A 20102-nucleotide genomic window follows, 5' to 3' on the forward strand; every position below is an offset into this window, starting at 1 on the left:
GTGACTCAGCTGAGACAGGAGCTGTGTGTGACACAGGGCTGCAGCTGGAGTTAACACACGGTAAAATGGTCCAGCCCCAGCTCTACAGTGATGTCGCTTCACATTCTCCTTCTCAACGCCCCTTTCTTTTGAAAAGAGAAACTTGAAGCCTAATTTAACGTAGATGAAACTGTACGCTTTACCCCCCTCTCCCCACCCTCATGGAAGGCCATAACTTAACCATGTAGCATGGGTTGTGCTGTGGATTAATAATTAGGCAATGCAATTAGCCCTCACCTGCTTTTTCTACTGTGTCATGTGTCTTCTCAGGAGATCCCAATCTTGGGTTCCCTAGTTTTTCTTTCCTTGGTAAATATAACGTACAAGGAACTTTTCCAGTTTTTCATTTTTTTTCGATGGGAGATACCACATTCCCCAGAATTTCACAAAGAACTGAAGATGTGGGGTGGGGGAAGGCAGATGAAGCACGCGTGGGGATGCAGCGCCTCATGCAGGACGCTCCTGCCTGCTACTTTGTGAGTGTAACAGTAGGCTGATTTCATGAGAACTTTCACATTTTGTCTATCTGTCTTGTCCAATCTTAGTTTTATTTATATTTTTCTACAGTAAGACCTTTCCTTAACAATTCTGTGTTATTGATCAAACGAAGCTTATATTTTAACTGCGCTAACGAAAACTGCAATCATGCTTTGGAATTTAAAAATAATTACAACTTTCTGCTGGCTTTGTTTCCAGCCTTGTCCAATTTAACTACATCATGGCTCCTTACAGTCATATTTCACAGGCATTTACTTAATCTATTAATTTTTTTTTTTCAATTTCAGAGTAAGATTCTGACTTATCATCAGTGTACTTCAGTATAATGTGGCTGTCGTGTTCTGCAAGATCTATAGTGAATTAGTACATGTAACTGTAAATAGTAGAGATGATTATAAATAATAAGGGAGAACAGAAAAATACGTGAAAGAAACAAGTAAAAGCTTAATAAAGTGTTAATGACAGTGGATTTTTAAAATAATTAGTTCATTTACTTAATCATCAACTAAGCTGATATAAATTGATGACATTTTGGCTGTGTTGCACTATCTTCAATTATAATTCTCCATTATAAAAATGATTTTTTAAATTTTTTTTTTTGTTTTCCCAATAACAACATCATATGAAAAATATGAAATGGTGACCTGCACTAGAAAAACTTGGTGGCTTCTGAAGCCTCTCACATCCTCCTCGGGAAGACAGATGGTGGCTGATCAGGTTAACCTTCCCAGGGACCCCTCAGTCAACAGGGACCGAGTTCCTCCAGAAGGTGATTAGAGCATGACTGTAACTGGGGGACACTACTTTTGTCCTCAGATTTGTTTTTCTTTTCCACAAGTCCTTCCTTTCATTTAGTCTTTTACTGTTAGGCAGCTGGTAACCCAATGACTTTGCATGGCAGTCCTCAAGCTTGCAAGAAGAACGATTGCTGCTGGTAAGTAAAATGTTCCTTTGGCTTGAGTTTCTGATAGCGGTCTTCACGTCTAATTTTATTGCTTTGTTGGTTAAAACAATAACGTAGGACCTTTCCTTTTGTAATACCTATCCAGCAGGGAAAATTGGTCGTGCATTGCTCAGTGTCACTCAGTTCCACAAAGAAACTTCCAAATCCTGAGCTACAGAAGTGTTTCCACTTAGCTTTTACATGAATGTGTTTGAGAGTACGTGTAAATAATTTTGGGTGTTTTTTTTTTCCATTTGCAGATGTATTTCATGGTAAGACTCACTGAGGAAGTGCATTTCTCTCTCTTATATATGTCTCATGCTTCCACTTTTATTGGAGGCACTGAGGAGTGAAAAAATTCAGGTCAGTCTCTTGTAGGGGGGAAATTAATTCATAAATGTTGCTACAGTTGCCTACGTAGAATATTGTCATTCAAGAAAATGTTGTCTCTGGAAAGTCAATGTCTAATATAATTTCATCCTTTATTGAGACGTCTGCCACATGCTGAAAATACAAGGAAGAGCGACACACAGAGAAATTAATAGCATTATATTTAGTAACAGACATGTTGTAGAGTATGGACATTTTGATGTGACTGAAGGACTGTTATATTCTGGAAGAGACCATTCCTTTTCTTACTAATTGGAAAAATTATTTCTGTGGCTTGTTTTTTCCATGCAATAAAAAACCCTGCGTGCTTAAGGAGTCTGAAGCGTAAACAGATTTCTCATGCCTTTTTCATGGTGCTGGCATTATGGGGTATGACTGTAAAGTTTTTTTGTTTATGAGATGCCATCCTTGTTACTCTTAGGCTTTTTAGGTTGGTGGGTGGGCTGCGTTTTTTTTTTTTCTGGGGGGGGGTGGATTTTAGGGGGGGTTGTGTTTGTTTTTGTTGATGCTTTGGTTTGGGTTTTTTTGTTTATGATGGTTTGTTTTGTTTTGTTTTGTTTTGTTTTTGTGGAGGAGAGTGCTTGTCCTGTGACTTGGGCACAGATGTGTGACTTGAGCAGACAGTGACAGTTCAGAGGGAAGTCCTGGTATTCTGTGATGATACCGTTTGTCTAGTGTTTTGGCAGCTACTGCCACCCCATGGTTTTCCATAATGGATGAATGCTGCAGAGCTTTAATACGTTGCATTTCTCCAGCAACCTCTCATAGGTCAGACAGAAGACAATGAATATTAATTTTGTCTTACTCCCTCCTTCTCTATGTCCCCTTTTTCAGAAAAATACCCTCTGCAAAGAAAAGCAAGTATGGCATGAGCTTTGGTTTAGGGTGGGTGAGTGCTTTCCACTGGATTTACAACTATGTAACTGAATATTAATTTTGGCTCCAGGGAGTTTTCACTAACTATATCTGCTTTAGCAGGATAAATTTTGCCTTTCTTTCTTTTCTCTCTCTCTCTCTTTTTTTTTTTTTTTTTTTTTTTTTAAGGAACTTCAAAACGTACATCTGGAGAAAGCTTTTGAAACCCATTTCTTAAAGTTGCTGCTGCTTTGGGAGCCTGTGTTTACATCATGGATGCCACATACAGACAGATCTGGGTTAAAGCAATCTGGTCAAAGCACAGTGTCCTCTGAGCATCGCTTCCAGCAGAGCTTTGCCCTCCCGATGCCAGCAAGTGCCCAGTCGAAGGCTCTGAGGGGACACTTCAGATACCATTATTCCACTCATTACCCTACTTCATGCCAGGGACTACCCTTGGTGTGGAGGAAGACTTGTCCTTTGAGGAAGTGGCAAGAGGGATCACCTCTCATTTTGTGTATCTTCTCCTTAGGGCTGGAAGATTCTTTCCCTTTGACCAACCCAGCTGAAACCAGGCATCAGTAAAAGAGGCTCTAGAAAATAACTCAGCTGGCTTGGAGACAGAGACTCTGGCACAAGCTTTGGGTTCCCTTATATATTACTGGGGTCTCCCAACTTCCATCCTCCCCTGCCGTCCCCAACCTCCAATGCATGAAGTGGACCAAGTATGACACCTACAGCACCATATCTATTTTTTCCAGCTGACACCAAAGTTGGACCCCCTCTCCTTGAACCCTCCAGCACCGCGCAAGCTGATGCTGCGGAGCCTGTACGACCCAGGTGCTGCAGTCACCGACCTGCCCGGTGAAGGACCCTCTCCGGGAGGCGGGGGGGGGCTGAGCAGCTCCTCTCCGCAGTCACCTGTAGCTCGGGGCTGATTTCCCTGCGTTCCTCCGCAGAAAAAATAGCTATTCTCAGCCCCGATCCCTTCCCGCGTCTTTTCCTTAAGTGAACCAAATTTACACGTAGCGGGAGCGGAGGTGGCGTTGCCTTTTTGAGATGGAGATGTGCTATTTGTTTTTGCTATCGCCTCCCTCCGCCCCACAGGGCTGGGAGCTGGGGGTCTGGGGGGGTGGGTGGGTGTCCGGAGGGAGGGCTCCCCTGCCCCCGCCCCGGGGAGGAGCTTCAGCCCCAAATGAGGTGCGTTTTCACCTTTGGGTTCGTCTTCCCGGCGAGGCGCTGGGATTCCGGCAGCACCGCTCCCCGAGGTGCCCCGACCCGCCGCCCATGGCTCTGCCCTCCGCCTGCCATGCTGGCTGGCAGCCCCCCTGTGGAAAAGCGGCGTCTCCCTCCTAAAATGAAGGCAGCGGGATCTCCGAGCGGGCGGCGGGAGCCGCTTTTACGCCTTTCGGGGAGTTGAGCACGGCAGGAGGTAAAACCTGAAGGCGAAAAAAAACCCACCCAAAACCCAACCAAACCAACAACCAAAAATCCCCCCCAACAACAAGTAGTTCTCGCCCGGCAGAGAGGCACCGAGAGCGGCCGGGAACCGGCGCCCGCCGCCGCGCACAACCGGAGCCCGCCGGGGAAGAGCGGAGCCGCTTTCTCTCCTCCGGCAAAGGTAGCGGAGGGGCGGCGGGGAGGAAGCGGGGGCTGCCGGGGTTGGGGCGGGGGTTGCGGGGGGAGCGTGGAGGAACCCACGGCATCCCGGCGCTGGGACCGCCGGCTCTTCCCCGAGATGCTCGCTGGGCTTCGCGATCTGCCTGAGAAAGTAGCGAGGCGAGCTCCGCACAGGCAGCTTTTCCAAGGGTGTGCCTGGGCTGCCGGGGGGCTTGGTATTTCTTCCCCAAAAAGCAATCCCTCCCTCCCAAAATAGAGGCGGGGGGAGGCGAAGGGGGAGGCAAGCCTCTGATCCTTCTGTTTCTTCCCCTCTCGTTAAGACGTTAGGATAATAAAAGATAGATGCCCATTAAATAATTAATCGCACACTTTCTATGCCATCAGCTCGGTTCAGGCAGCCCCGCGAGGGAGGAGGGGGGTGGGGACGGCGGCGGATCCGTACGCGGGAGAAGCAGCAGTGCCATTTCGGTAGCCTGCTTTCGGGGGCAGCGGGGAGAGAGCCTGGGGCTTTGCCCGGAGGGGAGGGAGGGGCAGGCGGGAGACCCCTCCACGGAGGGGCGCGGAGCCGGGGGCGGGGGGCGAGGCGGGCCGGGAGGGCTCTCCCGGTGGTGCGGGGTGTCGGGAGGTAGGGGGGGATGGAGGGGGCTGGGGTAGGCGGGGAATAGCCCCCCCCCACCTCCCCCCGGTGATGCTTGTGGGGGGGCTTCTCCTCGAGGTCTTCTTTCTGTTTGCGTTTAAGGCAGAAGCTCGTCCCCCACGGACCTGCCCGCGACCGGCTGTCCCCCCACCCCTCCCCCCTCCGCCCAACCATCCCCATCCCCGCTGCCGCCTCCCGCGCCCTCCCCAGTCATGTCCCACCCGGAGCGATGGGGAAGCTCGAGGACAACGAGAGGGTGATCCTCAACGTGGGGGGGACGCGGCACGAGACCTACCGCAGCACCCTGAAGACCCTGCCGGGGACCCGCCTGGCCCTGCTCGCCTGCGAGTCCCAGAGCGAGTCCCCGGGCGGCGAGGAGCCGCCGCCGCCGCCCCCCAACCCGCCGCCGCCGGCGGGCGGCTGCCCGGAGCCCGGCAGCGGCTGCAGCCCCCGGGGCAACGGCGGCGCCAGCGAATTTTTCTTCGACCGGCACCCGGGGGTCTTCGCCTATGTGCTCAACTACTACCGTACCGGCAAGCTGCACTGCCCCGCCGACGTCTGCGGGCCGCTCTTCGAGGAGGAGCTGGCCTTCTGGGGCATCGACGAGACCGACGTGGAGCCCTGCTGCTGGATGACCTACCGCCAGCACCGCGACGCCGAGGAGGCCCTCGACATCTTCGAGGCGCCCGACCTGCTGACGGGCGAGCCGCCCCTCGACGGCGACGACGACGAGCTGGCCGCCAAAAGGCTGGGCATCGAGGACGTGGGGGCGACCGCCGAGGGCAAGGGCGGGCGCTGGCGGCGGCTGCAGCCCCGCGTCTGGGCGCTCTTCGAGGACCCCTACTCCTCACGGGCCGCCAGGGTAAGCGCCGACGGACAGACGGCGCGCCCGCCCGGATGGCGGCTGGGGAGGCCGAGGGTCTGCTGGGGGGGCACACGCCATGGTCCCCCACCTGGGAGGCAGGAGTGCGGAGCATCATGGGAAGCTCGCCCTGCTCGGGGTGGGCATGCAGGGGCGATGCTGTGGTGGGCTGCTATGTGGGGGTGACGTCGGCCCCCGTGGGGCGGTGGTGCTTGTCCCCTCTGCAGGCAACATCAGGTGGTGAGGGGCTCCCGCTGTGCTGGCATCCCCCCATGGGGACATGGGGTGAGGTGGCCCTGAGGAGCCTGTGAGGGAGCCACGCTCGCCCCCCTGGCCTGGGTGGGGGTGCGGAGGTGCGCTCGCTGGGAGACCCTTCGTGTGTATGGGCAGGGACAGCCCCAGGTGTCCTCGTCCTTTCTGAGCACCTGCATGGAGGTATGTCTGGGAGGCCGTCATCCCTCCCCCATCTGTCAGAGGTCTCAGGTTTGGGGTGAGGGGGTGACAGCGATGCAGGAGAGCGACCTCAGCCCTTTGCCAGCTTCACTCTGTCTGCGCTGGGAGGTGATCCGGGTTCAACAAAGTAAGTGTGACAGGGGGTCACCCTAGCTCTTCCTCCATTGATTTCTCAGGGTGACCCTCGCTGGCTCTGTGACTAAGGGTATGGGCACAAGGCAGTAAATGATCATCCTAGGTTTCCCTTATTTAGATAGGGATTCTGGATTTTGATGCTGACTACTTTGTACGCTGATGATTTGGATTTTAGTTCTGTCTTTTAGTTGCTGTTGTCAGCGGCAATGCGGGTTGGCTTTCTAACCCAGGGCTTTGGAGCAAACAAATGTCTGTAATTCCTTTGAGAGAAATATACAGTGCTGCCTCAAATTTAACAACGAGAAAAGCAGCCACCAGCAAATCCTCCCTGCAATACAAGAAAAAAGAATTTAGATATTGGAAATGTTTGATTATAAAATGGTAATAGGTGTTTTCCAGCATATTTACCGGGGTTCCCATGAAGTATTCAGAGCTAAGCCTCATCCTACAGAAAGTGCAGTTGTGGTGGGTGTCATCTCCTGGTCAGTTCCACTGATTTCACTGCCAGTCTCATAGATGTGATTGTAAGTGCGTGGTTAAGTGACTTCCTGAATTGTACCCTGTGGCCTGATGCAGTTTCTGTGAAAGTTAGCAGCTCCTGTGAGCGTACTGAGGTAAGTTAAACAGAAAGTAAAAGTCCTCGTAGTTATTACTGTCACTTGCTGAGTGACAGCGTTGTTTCCGTTTTTGAAGGTTGCCCACTAATAGGTTTTCCCATGACACCTGGCTCCAGCTGATACTTGAAATATGGTTTTAATAAAGGAACGGTTCTGAAGAAAAACTACCAGAAGCGTCTATCTCTGCTCATCAATGACATACCCATGAGGCTGGCATCTTAGCTGTCTGAATCCTAAAGAAAATTTGTCTGTCAGTTACCCGACAAAACAGTCGTGTGCGTTGTGATTGCCCTGCAGGTTGTCTTTCACCTCCTGTTTGGTGGAAAGTTGCTGATAGCGTCCAATCTGTGGCTTTTACGATAGGGAATCTTTCCACTCCACTTTGCTGGGGAACTGAGGAGTGCGGAGTAAACGCTAAATGGAAGACAGCAGGAGAAATAGGAAGGTGGGCATGCTGATTGCAAATTGCGCCCTGGAATTGTAGCTGTCACTTGGGTTTTCAGTCCACTTGGGTCCACTCTTCGACTGAGCCTGTAGGCACTTGCTTTCCAAATTTTCCATCTGTGCTAGACCATCCTGAACTGTCAGTGGCTCCGGTAAAGATATTTCGAGTTTGGAAAATGAATGCCATAATTAACACTATAATAGAAAATTGCGACACGGCAATATTCATCTCTTCAAAGATAAGGTATTTACCTTTTTATACCTTAAAAACTGGTTTTGAACTCTATATCCTGATTTAAACCCCAGGCAGCCAGAGTAAGGCAGTGTCAGAGCAGTAACAACAGTGTCTAAATCAGTGTTTTCGTTTTCTTCAAGGCTGCTTCTTTCAGCTAGGGAGAGAATTTTGAGAATTGCTGGCAAGTTTTAAAGCATTAAGTAAATTTGTATTTAAGGACTAGCATGTACTTAGTAAGCACTCTTGAACACAGTAATTTAAGGTGATGGTAGCCTTGGTTTGGAACTGAAACATTACTGTCAATTCAATATTTTCCCACACCTGAAACAAAGACATTATTTTCTGAGTTTTCTGGCAAATACACTTTTGTTTTGTGTCAGCTGAAACGATGACTAACTCTAAAAACATTTGAGTGAAATCCTGGCCTTACTGAAATCAAGAGAAAACTCTGTGAACATCAATCTTTGCCTTATAGTGTTAGCTAATGACTCACACACCACTTAAATTACGGTGAGGCTGCTTAGTGGTAAACTTTCTTAATCGCTGTGGTAATTATTTTTTTAGCCTTGCCGCCTGATTTAACTTCAACAGTGTCTTTTCTGGGAAGTATGATGATGATAAAAATGGGATATTTTCTATTAATGAAATGGTACTTAATATTTGTGATTTTTCTTTATCCTAAACTGTGATCTCTAAAAATAGAAATTTATAGAAATTCAAATATAAGTTGCCATGGTAACCTATTGGGGGATAGTGCACGCACAAGATTATTCTAGCAAGACCATCCAGTGATGTTATATAAATAGTGGAACTAGTTTGATGACAAGAAGGTTTACTTTATTTGAGATTCTAAAAAAAATTTTCAACTTTTAGTATATGCAGTTTGATACTAGGATAGCGGCATCTACTAAACACGGTTTTTGTAAATATAAAATGTAATCCACGTACATACAATTGCTTTGAAACCTGCAATACTTTTCTGTGTTTCTCAAGTTCAAGAGTTACATCTGAATATTATTCCTGTTTTCATTTTATCGTTTTGGATTTCATAGACTGTAAAATGAAATTAAAGAGTACAGCGGTACTCCTTTCACTCCAGGCCTAATAGAGCAATCGTTCACAAACTGTTATTTGACAGAATGCTATTATGTAGACATGGAAAGATACTGGCATGAGATACTGTCATAGGAGGAGAAGCACTGGGCAACTACATCTTTCTGTGCGTTGGTTTAAGCATCTCAGAAACAGACACCTGACTCTTATCTGAATCAAACATGTATTGTGAGTTTTGCTAGTTAATACCTGTAAATGATTTTGATATCCTTTGTCAGCTCGTAAGTGCAAAATACTCATTATGCTTTGGTAAAGTGCAAAGATATATCTCAATAGTTTGTAAGAAAGTGCAAGAGGCGTAATAAGGCACTGAGTTTAAAAGAGTGTCTGCAGATGCCCAGCAGGACCTAGAATGTCAGCGCTAGTCTCATATACTATATTTCAAATTAATTAAGCTTTTAAGGCCTTTTACTTTTGAATAATAGTTGAAACATGATGCTGTTTAAAGAAGTAATTAATATTTGTCATTGATTTTTTTTTTTTCCCCCCCCTAAGGATTATGGATGACTCATGTACTTAGTGCAGGAACTTAGAAATGGCCCTGGGACTCACAAAGTTCATAGCTACATATCCTTGACTTTCCGAGAAGACACTAGATCAGTTGATGGTTCAGGGGACAGTGCCTGCAACGTTGGGTCACTCAGCAGCACGGGCATCAGAGTGGCCCAGGGCACCCTCGCCATTCTCAGCGGCTGAAGGCAAGTTACACAAACCCTTTGCCGTACGGTCTCTAGCTGTAGCAAAGATCGTAACTATGTGGTTTACAAGGGAAGGATAAAAACTAATTAGCAACTACTTGTAAAGTTTGCTGTAAGTATTCACTGAAATGCAAATAAAACCACAAAAGTCTTGCAGTCTAGGCATCAAGATACTTAGCCCCTTGCAAGTGTTCTTAAAAATACTGATCTTCATCATGACATGAGGAGCTGGATTTGAGCAGTGAGCGGTGTTGTTGGACGGAAATACGAAGTTCCCATCTGCTGCTTTACGTGAAGTTCCACTGTCAGAGACTCCTTTCAGTGTCCCGTAACATCTGCACCAGCTTCGAACAGTCGTGGGGCTGGCTGTAGGACGAATCAGCTGAAATGAGTGAGATGGGAGAGGGAGAAAATATGATTTCATAGATCCCCTCGAAAGACTTAAAGCTACAGAAATCATATCGGAGAGCATTTGTGTCACAGATAAGCCACCAAATAAAGACACAAGTTATGTTTTCTCCAGGTACCCAGATAATGTGTTGTGTACTCTGGTGAATGACTGGAGTGGGTTATATTTTTTGGTTATATTTTTCGGGCTTTGACTGTTTGTGATGCAAGACAGCTTTTATTTTTGGTGGAAGCGATGCTGCTGGGATAGCCTGAGATAACTGTGAATGGAGCAGTGAAGCGGTTAATCTCAGAATATAGGTTTGTAGATGAATAGCGAATAGCAAAGTTTATTTGCTTTCTTAACAAATAGAAAGGCCCCTTAATTTATAAGGGGTGTCTTTACTCTCTCTGTCTTTTATTCAACCAGGAAAGCAAGTATACTTTAGACTTCATCATGTAATAATTTTTGAGTTATGCAGATGTATTCTATCTGAAAATGATACAAAGCAAATAATAAAGGTTGATAAAGAAACTGCAAAGAGGGTATTGCTTTTGCCATGTTAGTAATCGAAGCACTGAATTTAAGTGGGGAAAAAAAGTCCATTAGATTAAATTGGTGAAAACTACTCATTCTGCTTGAAGCATTTAGCCTACAGGAGCTGTCGTTTTTAAAGAAACAGCAAGGTTTGTTCCTAATGACAAAAATCCTAATGCATGACTGTACAGATATTCATACGCTCTGTAGCTTCATGCGTACATGGGCTGACTAAATTGCATTGTAAGTAATTTCCTTCTGGCATGCTGGCTTTTAAAAGTCTTAATTGGAAACTGTAGTCTAATACATGACATATTCAACATATAAACTAGCGTGATCTACCTTAAATGTAGATAGTCTCTGGTGGTACTGACATATCGATGAGGTAAAATAAGCAAGATTGCTGCCTCCCGAACTTCTGCCTTTTCCTCTACAGCTGTTCTGCCTGATGCTGCTAGCGTTTCCATGGAAACAAGCCAGCTCTTGGCTTCCTCTTCCCATTGAAAACAGCCTTCTCGCTGTCACTTATTCATCTGGGAAAAGCATTCTGTCATGGCTCTGACATAAATGCCACAGAGATGATCGGTCCTATCATTTCAGAAATAGATGCTGCTACGTATGTGCACGTGCACGCAGCCAAATTAGGCTTCCAACGACTCTAAAATAATTTGGTTAATTGACTTGGGCTGAATTTGCTTTGGTGTAACTGGAAGTGGAAATCAGCTTAACGTACACAGCCCAAGATAGTAACGGTGTGAGAAGTATTTTTGGTTGAGAAATCTGGCAGACCACGTTCCCTCCCTTTATGTAGTTAATGTGCAAGGTACTATCTGTCACGTTTGTTTACGGTGGTAAAATTCTTAAATGGTTTACTTTGGGGGTGAGAACTTATCTTCAATTAAGATGGTGGTGAGAGGAATAGCTCTCAATTTCTGGTGAATATTGTATAGGTTTCAATGCTACCGTCAGGTGAGGTATCATGTTATCATGCCATTGCCACATGAAGCAGTCAGGACACGAAAAAAGCCACGGGAGAAAAATCATATCTTTGATGTCCCTATATTCTTAAAGTGTCTGGTACTTAGTCCAAGGTAAATGTATCAATAAATACCCTGCAAAGAAGTCAGCATTTTTGCTTGTTTTGGTGAATTTGTGTGGAGTCATTATCAAAGAAGTTCAGAACTCAGACTAATCCCAGACCCTTGATTAGTTTCCTTTGCTGTAGGAACTTTAAGGTGTTTTAAGGGAAGTTTGTGTAAAACTTTTTCTCCCTCAGTGATCAGTGGCAGAAAGTGACTGTTCTCTTCCTAAGAAGTTACCTTGCAATTGGGGTAGAAGGAGATCAGAGAAGAGGAAAGATATCCCTATATAATTTTTTAATTTTTGAATAGTGTCTTATGAAGTGCTGTCCAGTAGTTTTAAGATGGGAGAGACAAGTTCATCTCACTATGAAGTGCTGTTCATTTATTTCTCCAGAGGCTCTTCCTGCTCGTCCTGCGCTTCCGACTCTTGGCTCATCTTGGGGAAACATGGTTTCCTTCAGCTTCAACTGGAAAGAAAGGGTTTATGCTCTCTGTATTTAGCATCTGATGGGGATAGTATGTTCCTTTTCAACTCTCTTTACTAAACTCTTCTTTAGACCTCACTTTTGGCAATGTGATTTACATAAGCTTATCGATTCAGTGTAGAAACTTGTGGGGATTTCTCCGGTGTTTTTTTTTTAAATTGTTATTTTTTACTGCGACTAAAATAGGCAAATAAAATACATATGTGGTAATATTTGGAATATCAAACTATCAATTATCATTCTCCTTAGTATGTTTCTTATAGTGATACAGTTTCTTTACATACACTCATTCTTTCACAAGCATATACCCTTTCAGTATAAATTAGTAATTGCATAGGAATAAAAATTTGTTTTTAAAGCAATGCTAAGCAAGGCTATTCAAGAATTTTATGTGGAGACCAAATAGGGGAGATATGTCCACTCTTACTTACGTGTGCTGTTATTTCTCCTGGGGCAAGGGACGAAACATGAGGATACTTCACAGATCAAAAATAATTCAAAGTGGTGAACGCAATATGGGGTTGTGGAAATGTGTACAGACGTACTAATATAAACTCAGCATTGGTAATATTTATTAACATGATAAAAGGGATTTGAGTTGTAATGATGACCTCGTACATTTTCTTCCTTATCCTGCCATACACATGTATATGTTGTTACAAATAAATGGTAACGTTGTCAGAGAGAGATGTAAAAATAGCTGCAGAGAATGAACATGAAATCACACCTTTTTTTTTAATTCTACAAATGTGTTTAATTAACATCTTTGTTGGTACTTTATGATGACTAAAGCACTTTTGAAGGCAAAACTCCACTTCCATCTGTTAATCAGTAGTGTTAAAAATAGAATGCCATCTAATCACATGAAACACAATTTCTTGTGATTTGCTTTACAGAATTTTTGACTGAAGTGGTGACTTGAAGCTTAAAGACCAAATTATCCAATTATATATTATAACCATGTGTTGTTTCCTTCCCCCCCCGCTTGCCTTTAAGTTGAAGATTCTGAGATGGTGCTGTGGTTTTGGTCTTCTTACCAGTAGGTTAATTATGAGAGGGGTGTAATAATTCAGTCTTCTCTTATAACAGACAGCCTTTTGTAGTTTCTTAGTGTTTCTAGTTGAACCTTAGATATTGCGTCTTTGATGTGCTCCTGCAAAATGCTACAAACAGAGAACAATCTCTTACCCTAGTGCTAAATAATGTGGTAAAGTTCGTCTATATGCATTAAGTATACCACACTATATCGTCTAGTCTTATTTCTGAAATAAGTACAGTTTCTTAAGTGTTTACATTTTCATTAGTGTATAGCAGACAAATTTATTATTTTATTTTTTTTACTGTGCCTAGTCTTTGAAAAAGGGGAAGTATCCCTTAAAGTTTGTGGGTTTGGTTCTGGTGATTTGTAGAGTACTAGCTGTACGGCAGTAATCTTCCTTTTAACTGTTTAATGCTTATCCTAAGAGAAATAATTCTTCTTTAGGAATTACTTCCGCCACACTAAAATGCTTGCCTTGATAAAAGCACAAGGCTACTCCAGTTCTAGGGGGTAGTACGTGGGATTTCAGAGCAACGGAAATCTAGCGCTGAAACTCAATTGATGGCTGAGAAAATTCTTTTTCAGTGAATTGCACCAGAGAAGATGAAGTTCCGTAGGGTGAGAGAGGGGGCTGCGGAACAGTGCTGGGAAATGCTGCGTACGCGTTGTTGCGAGAACGAGGCGTGCGGGCTGAGTTCCTCAGGATTTTGCAAGGGCACGGAGTGAGGGCTTACCACCCCCAGCGGCATCCTGCTGGCGGGCGCTCTTAAGTAGAGGGAAGAATGATGTCTTCTAATCATATTTCTGTTGGCCTACTTCATTTCTCAGATCATAAACGTTCACAAAATATATTAGGTTTTTATCTGCTGTCTACTATAAGGTGGAGGGCAATCAAGTATGTAGTAATTAGTATTTTATATAAAGCCCATGCAATAACAGAATTCCTATTTTTTTTTTTTTTTAAAGTAGTGCTAAAAATTATTACAGGACAATGTAAAGGATGTTTTTAAAGTACACAAACGCATTGAGTTTAAACTTTCTTTAGTTCTTAGGTGATATCAAAGGAGATGTCCTCATGAGTCCTTATTTTTACATAGGTGTTCGAAAATTGTCTGTACTTTTCAAGCGAGCTGTCTGTTTTATCTTCTTCATTGGTACTTTGTAATCCTTTACTCATATGGATGGCAATTACTTCTAATAATTGGTTTCAGGAGTATCTTAATTTTCACAGGATAATGACTGTTAGGAGCTGAAAAAGTTGACATGCAGTGTTATGCAGCTTTTTTTTCTTTCTGACAGGAATTTTGCAAGTTTAATCCAGATATGGTTTGAAGAAGAACTTTATTTGTCTTCCTGGTTTCTGATCCCATTTGGGAAAGGAGTTCTCTTGCGTCTTCAGTTCTAGGTCTGATATCCACCTTCAGTTTTCTATTTGAATTTTTGGGTATAATTGCTGTGCAAGCACACCTGGATTTCATCTTGAACATTCTCGCATTAATCTGGGAATTTATTTAAACAAATTATAAAAAACTCAGTGGGAACTGAGTTTTGTTTCTCTACAGCTTCCTGAGGAGGGGAAGTGAGGAGGGAGGTGCTGATCTCTGCTCCCTGGGATCCAGGGATAGGACATGTGGGAATGGTTCAAAGCTGCACCAGGGGAGGTTTAGACTGGACATTAGGAAGCATTTCTTTACCAAGAGTGTGGTCAAACACCGCAACAGGCTTCCTAGAGAGGTGGTCGATGCCCCAAGCCTGTCAGTGTTTGAGGCATTTGGACAATGCCCTTAATGACATGGTTTAACCGTTGGTCAGCCCTGAGGTGGTCAGGCAGTCGGACTAGATGATCGCTATGATGATCCAAATGAAACAGTCTATTCTGTTCTAGATAAATAAGTTCTGGTCTTTCAACCTTCTTTTCCCTTACAATGGAAAATGAAGTCCTTTTACTTAATAATTATGTTGTTTCTTATTTTCATGGTTTAAAAAATAAAATGTATATAGTAAATGGCATATAATAAGTGACATCAACAGCTTTTGTTTGTGTAGGAATCAAGTGGAGTAGGATTTTGGCACAGGTATTGAATATCAGCTCTGCTGTATAACTCACTGTCTTTTCATTATCTAGTAATACTTTATGTTAAACAAATTGCTTTAAACACCTTAGGCATCTTCACCCTGTGGTAAGTAAGTTTTATTACTGGCTATATTCGAGGCTATTTGCATATAGTTTCGAATTTGAGGATTGAGACTTTTGACTGCAGGCCGGAGTTATTTTTCTGCTTGCCTAGGTGATACACCCGTGCAGCTTGGAGAAAGAAACGGCCATGTTCGTCATTTGTCTCCAAAACAGGCATGTGAAGCTGGTGTTGCAGTGACCCGTGAATGATCAACAAAATTGGTTTGATGCATTGCAGCTACAGGGTATCCTCAGTTAGTCATTGCGTGTTTAAAGTTGGTGCCTCGATAGCAGAACAAATGAGTCGGGGGAATTAAAAAGGAGAAAATATTTGACAAAAGAGAAAATTACATCTTGGTGAAAAATGAGCCGTTATGGACTGAAGCAAAGAATGTATTTTCAGTATTTTGGTTTATCACAACATAGCCAGCCAAACCTTAAAACTGGCAAAGGCATTTTGTGTTGCATGTTTGGGGTTTTTTTGAGTGATGTTCATTGCTTTAAGGCTGTAAGATGTTGGTTTTCTTTAAGCAGATAGACCTGCAGTTTATCCTTCTTGTTGCAGTTGCCACTTCCTTAATCTTAAGGCGAGAAGGGAGCTTTGATGTTTTCAAAATGCCTTCTCTAATGACTAGGTTTATCACGTTTTGGAAGTAGCTACTGTAGGCAGGTACAGTTTTGCAGCTGGTCTCCACCTCAGTCCAGAAGTCGTGACAGCTGCAAGTGTCTCCCAAAACTATCTCCGGAGGCTCTCGGAATTGGTTCTTAGTTATCTGTTTCTTCACTCTTCAGCTCCACAGCATTGCATTCAGTACCTTGCACTGTCACTGAGCCAATGACTGGCTATTGTAATAATACTTCTGAATCAATGCCTTTTCAATGCTTTTGTAATAAAATTAACCATTCTGCTATGGTTTGAAGTACAATGATAGCTATAGATGCCTCTCTACCGTTAATACTACCTTTAGTAGCCGTGTTAGCAGCTTTTCTTTGAAAGCGTGATGGCATGCATCACTTACTGAAATGAAAACCCATCAAAATTTCAATGATTTTGTATCCTCAACAATTTAAAGACATTTAAATTCAGTAGCAGAAATGTACCCATCAGTCTCAAGGGAAGTGCAGATGTAGCTCACGTTGGGTTTGTATTTCATTAGAGCAACCTACGTTCTGCTGCAATCCTGACAGATTCAGGAGATGAAGGCAATCCTCTTTGAAATAACGCCTACTTTTGTTCAAATATCAATAGCTAACTTTCTAAAATAGCGTGAGGAAAATTATTAAACTCCTGTCTTGTGCTGCTACCGTTTGTGTACTCCTTGAAGATAGAGATCAGGACGTGTGTATTAGTAATTATAATGAACAAACTTTGAAAATCCTACTTACTTTGTTTACTGGCATTGCAGTTTTAAAACAACAACTTAATCATTACAGTTTCCTAATCGTACTGGGAATAAAATGCAGCCTCCAGAAACCCAAGCCTTGTCTCTGGGTGGGAAAGTCGTGGCAATAGGGGAGGCTAAAGGAAAACGTATGACCTAAATTTTTCATTGCATTTCTACTGTTCAGATAAGTACAGTGTGACAACTGCGTGCACTGCAGAAGCAGGGGTGAAACGTGACTCTGAGGCAAGGGAGGAGAACGTTTGTGGTCCTAGTGCTTTCAAACGTCATCTGGAGTTTTTGTCCATATATATATATATATATATATATAAAAAATATGCATGCAAATATTCTTGTGTGTGTATTTATGTATGTATGTATATGCACACACATATACATACACACACACACACATTGTTTCTAAACAAATGTATATATTGGTGTTCCTAACCTGTAATTATTTCAGTGGATCTATGGTGGGAGTAAACTGGGACTGTGCAGTCATTTGGATTTATGCACTAATGAGTACAAGAGGAAATCCTCACAGTATATTGATAACTTTGTTGGCAGAGCAGAGTTGGAAGAGTGTATTCGGAGAAGGAGACGTATATCCCACACCTGAACAATACAGAAAAAACAAAACTTTGAATTCAGTAAGAAAACGTTCCTTTTGTGAATTGACTGAGGCAGCATCTCTGTGGGAGAAGACTCTTCAGTCACGTGACTAAAAATTGCTTTGCAGGACATGAACACAAGGAGACTGAATTAAGGTGGGGTCTGGCACAGATACAGTTTGTCGAAGTTTTTCCTCCAAAACTTACATTAGTATTTCTGAAATAAAAGTTTTCCAGAATTTAATACACCTGAAACAATGTAATTCTCCATCTTTCTCACAAATTGCTGAATGTTTGCGAAGACATTTGGCATTCGGCCTGTGCAGTTAAATTCTGGCACAACAGAGTAGAGAGTCTTAAAACGAGAAATATTGGTCAATCTTTACAGTTGGCTCTGCTACTGATTCAATCTGCAGTATATTGGAAAGATTGTTAAATATTTTCTGTGATGTCACATTGATTCTTGGTTGTGTTCTGTAGCTGCTTTTGAAGTGCAGATTGATGGTGAGGCTTAGCCACCAGATATGGGGGGAATGGTTGAGTTTGTGGGCTGTACTACTTCTAGGGGATACATTTTATCAGACTTTAAAAAAAAAAAAAAAAAGGGGGTGGGGGGGAAAGGTCAAGATCCCAAAGGAATACCCAGTGTGAGCAATAACTATGGTAGCACTTTTCTATTTTGTATTTCAGGAACTTTTGCATTGGTTAGTGAAAGCTAGTTGCTATTCTTTGCTGCTTTTTAATATGTTAATTAGTTGTGCTCATCTATATAGGTGATCAGTATTGGCTAAGCACACAGCAGTCTTGTAACTGAGTTACTGCAAATTTTGATAAGAGGTTTTTCCAAAGGAATGGGTAATACCTGTTCCTTAAGTCTGAAATAACCGGACCCACCTTTGTGTCCTGCTTCTCACATACAAGAACTCTAGTTGCGAGTTCTCCCTATAGAGATGAGTGAATCCTTCCTATATAGGTGAATGCATTTTCATGAGTAAGATGTTGTTTAACAGTTTATTGTGAAACGAAGCCAAACATTTTGCTAACTTGATCAGATGCCTGACTTTTTCTGTAAGGCGGGAGCCACGGAGAGCAGGAGCATTGCCATCAAAATCACTGAAGTGTTTTGAAGATGTGCCTTTACAGATGCCTGAGGGGCACCAACGATGTTAGTTCGATTCTTCCCTCTTCCCCCACAGACAGTCCCTCCCGGTTCAGCATTACATTACTTTTATGTATTGGGGAAGCTATGCTGTATTATCACAAGAAATTCATTAATAGTTTAACTGCTGTGTTTCTCTGCTGGAAAAAAACCAAACCATCTAGCTGTGTCTGGCCAAGATTTAAGGATGTGCTTGAAGCACGTGATAATGTCGGCTGAATTAATTCCAAAAGACGTCAGTTGACAAGTGTTAAGTCTGCTATGATTGTGGACAGGCAAGCAATTTCTTCATTCAGCTAATTGCTTTGGAACAAGGTGCAGGATAAACAAGTGAGCTCAGTTTCTTTTTCTACCTGAAGTGGGCATTGCCTAAAGCCTTGACAGGAGAAAGCTGCTTTTTTGGCATTTCTTCTGAGGCTTTTGAGGTTTGAAAAATTCTTTTCTGGTGTGTTAATAGCTGCATAAGGCAGGTCTGGGTTTCAGCGTGATTCCTCACACAGAGTAACGTCTGATCTTGAAACAACATATGAGATTTTATTTAGAATTGAATGCACGTTCCCAAGCAATAAACCAACTGTAAAGTGTTTGGCAAGAGAAAATTTATAGAATTATAGCTTTGTAAGTCTGCTGGATATGCTTTCTGTTCTGCATACCATGCTGGTGTTGTGCAAGGTTCTGAATTCGGCAAAGCTAGTTCTGACCCAGGAGTGTAGGACAGATCATGCTTCAAATTCACCATGTAACTTTGAAAAAACAAACCTTCCACTACAGGAGTTTAACATGAAAAGGTAGTTCTGTGCATTCCTAGTGGTAATTGCAAATTGTTGGCATGGGTGACTACTTGGGCCCTGAAAAAGCTGTGAGCTGGTAGCCATGATAATGAGCTGTGGTGCTTTTTAAACTGAATTAGGCACTAGATGTTAAGAAGGTGCTCCTTCGCTGTGGTGACATTTATTAGAGTGAAAACCCTAATATCTTTAAATATTTTCAGGACTTGCCAAGCTAAATACTCGCCCTGCTTTTTGTAAAGATTGGAGTTCATAGTGCAGTTCTTTCGAATCGAGGGTATTTGTGTTTAAAAGAAGGACACCGTGCTTCCTGCCATTAGTCTGGCAATCTCTGAATCGGGGAAGGATTTCCTAGAATATGCAGGGAATCCCGGACAAACTGAGCACTGTCAAATTGATAAGGTAAGTGTGCTAGAGGATTTGAGTGCTCCTATAAATACGAGACCAATATGAAAAAAATACATTAAGACCTTGAGGAGAGAGGATCTCAAAGGAATAATCTAATCGGGAGATGCTGAAGAAAAATGATATATTCGAAATGGCAATTGAATAAAAAGAAAGGCCAGGGAAGAGAAAATAGAAGGCCTGTTGGGGAGGGTTTTTTTTGTTTGAAGACCACAAAGTAAGGCTTGGGAAATTAGGGGCTGGTGTTGCCCTGAAATGTACGTTGTGTTGGTTATAGTTGCTTCTGGGTTTGTTTTTTTCTGCTGCCTAGGGAAGAAAAAATACATGTTAACAGTTTTGTATGGTGAAAATATTTGCATTTGTCACAGTCCTTGGGAATTCTTCAGCTGATTAGAATAAAGTATTGGTGGGGGGAAGGGAAAGGAGAAGGACAGGGAGAAGCCTCGATGCCCGTTTGTACAGAGCTATCCAGTCTTTTTAGGCATAATTATAAACTTGGTGGTTTACT

The 20102-nt window shown here is 43.3% G+C and overlaps 1 protein-coding gene across 7 annotated transcripts in view; it reads left to right on the forward strand.

Moving 5' to 3' along the window:
* The first annotated feature begins 5211 nt into the window (after positions 1-5211).
* The window catches only part of KCNC2 (potassium voltage-gated channel subfamily C member 2), a 102608-nt gene continuing 87717 nt past the window's right edge, over positions 5212-20102 (forward strand). For all 7 annotated transcript variants that reach the window (XM_054216342.1, XM_054216369.1, XM_054216381.1 and 4 more), the window contains exon 1: positions 5212-5844. In XM_054216342.1, coding sequence (XP_054072317.1) covers positions 5212-5844 — 633 coding nt within the window. The remainder of the gene's footprint in view (positions 5845-20102) is intronic.

The sequence above is a fragment of the Rissa tridactyla genome, chromosome 1, assembly GCF_028500815.1.
Source record: "Rissa tridactyla isolate bRisTri1 chromosome 1, bRisTri1.patW.cur.20221130, whole genome shotgun sequence".
Lineage (NCBI taxonomy): Eukaryota > Metazoa > Chordata > Aves > Charadriiformes > Laridae > Rissa > Rissa tridactyla.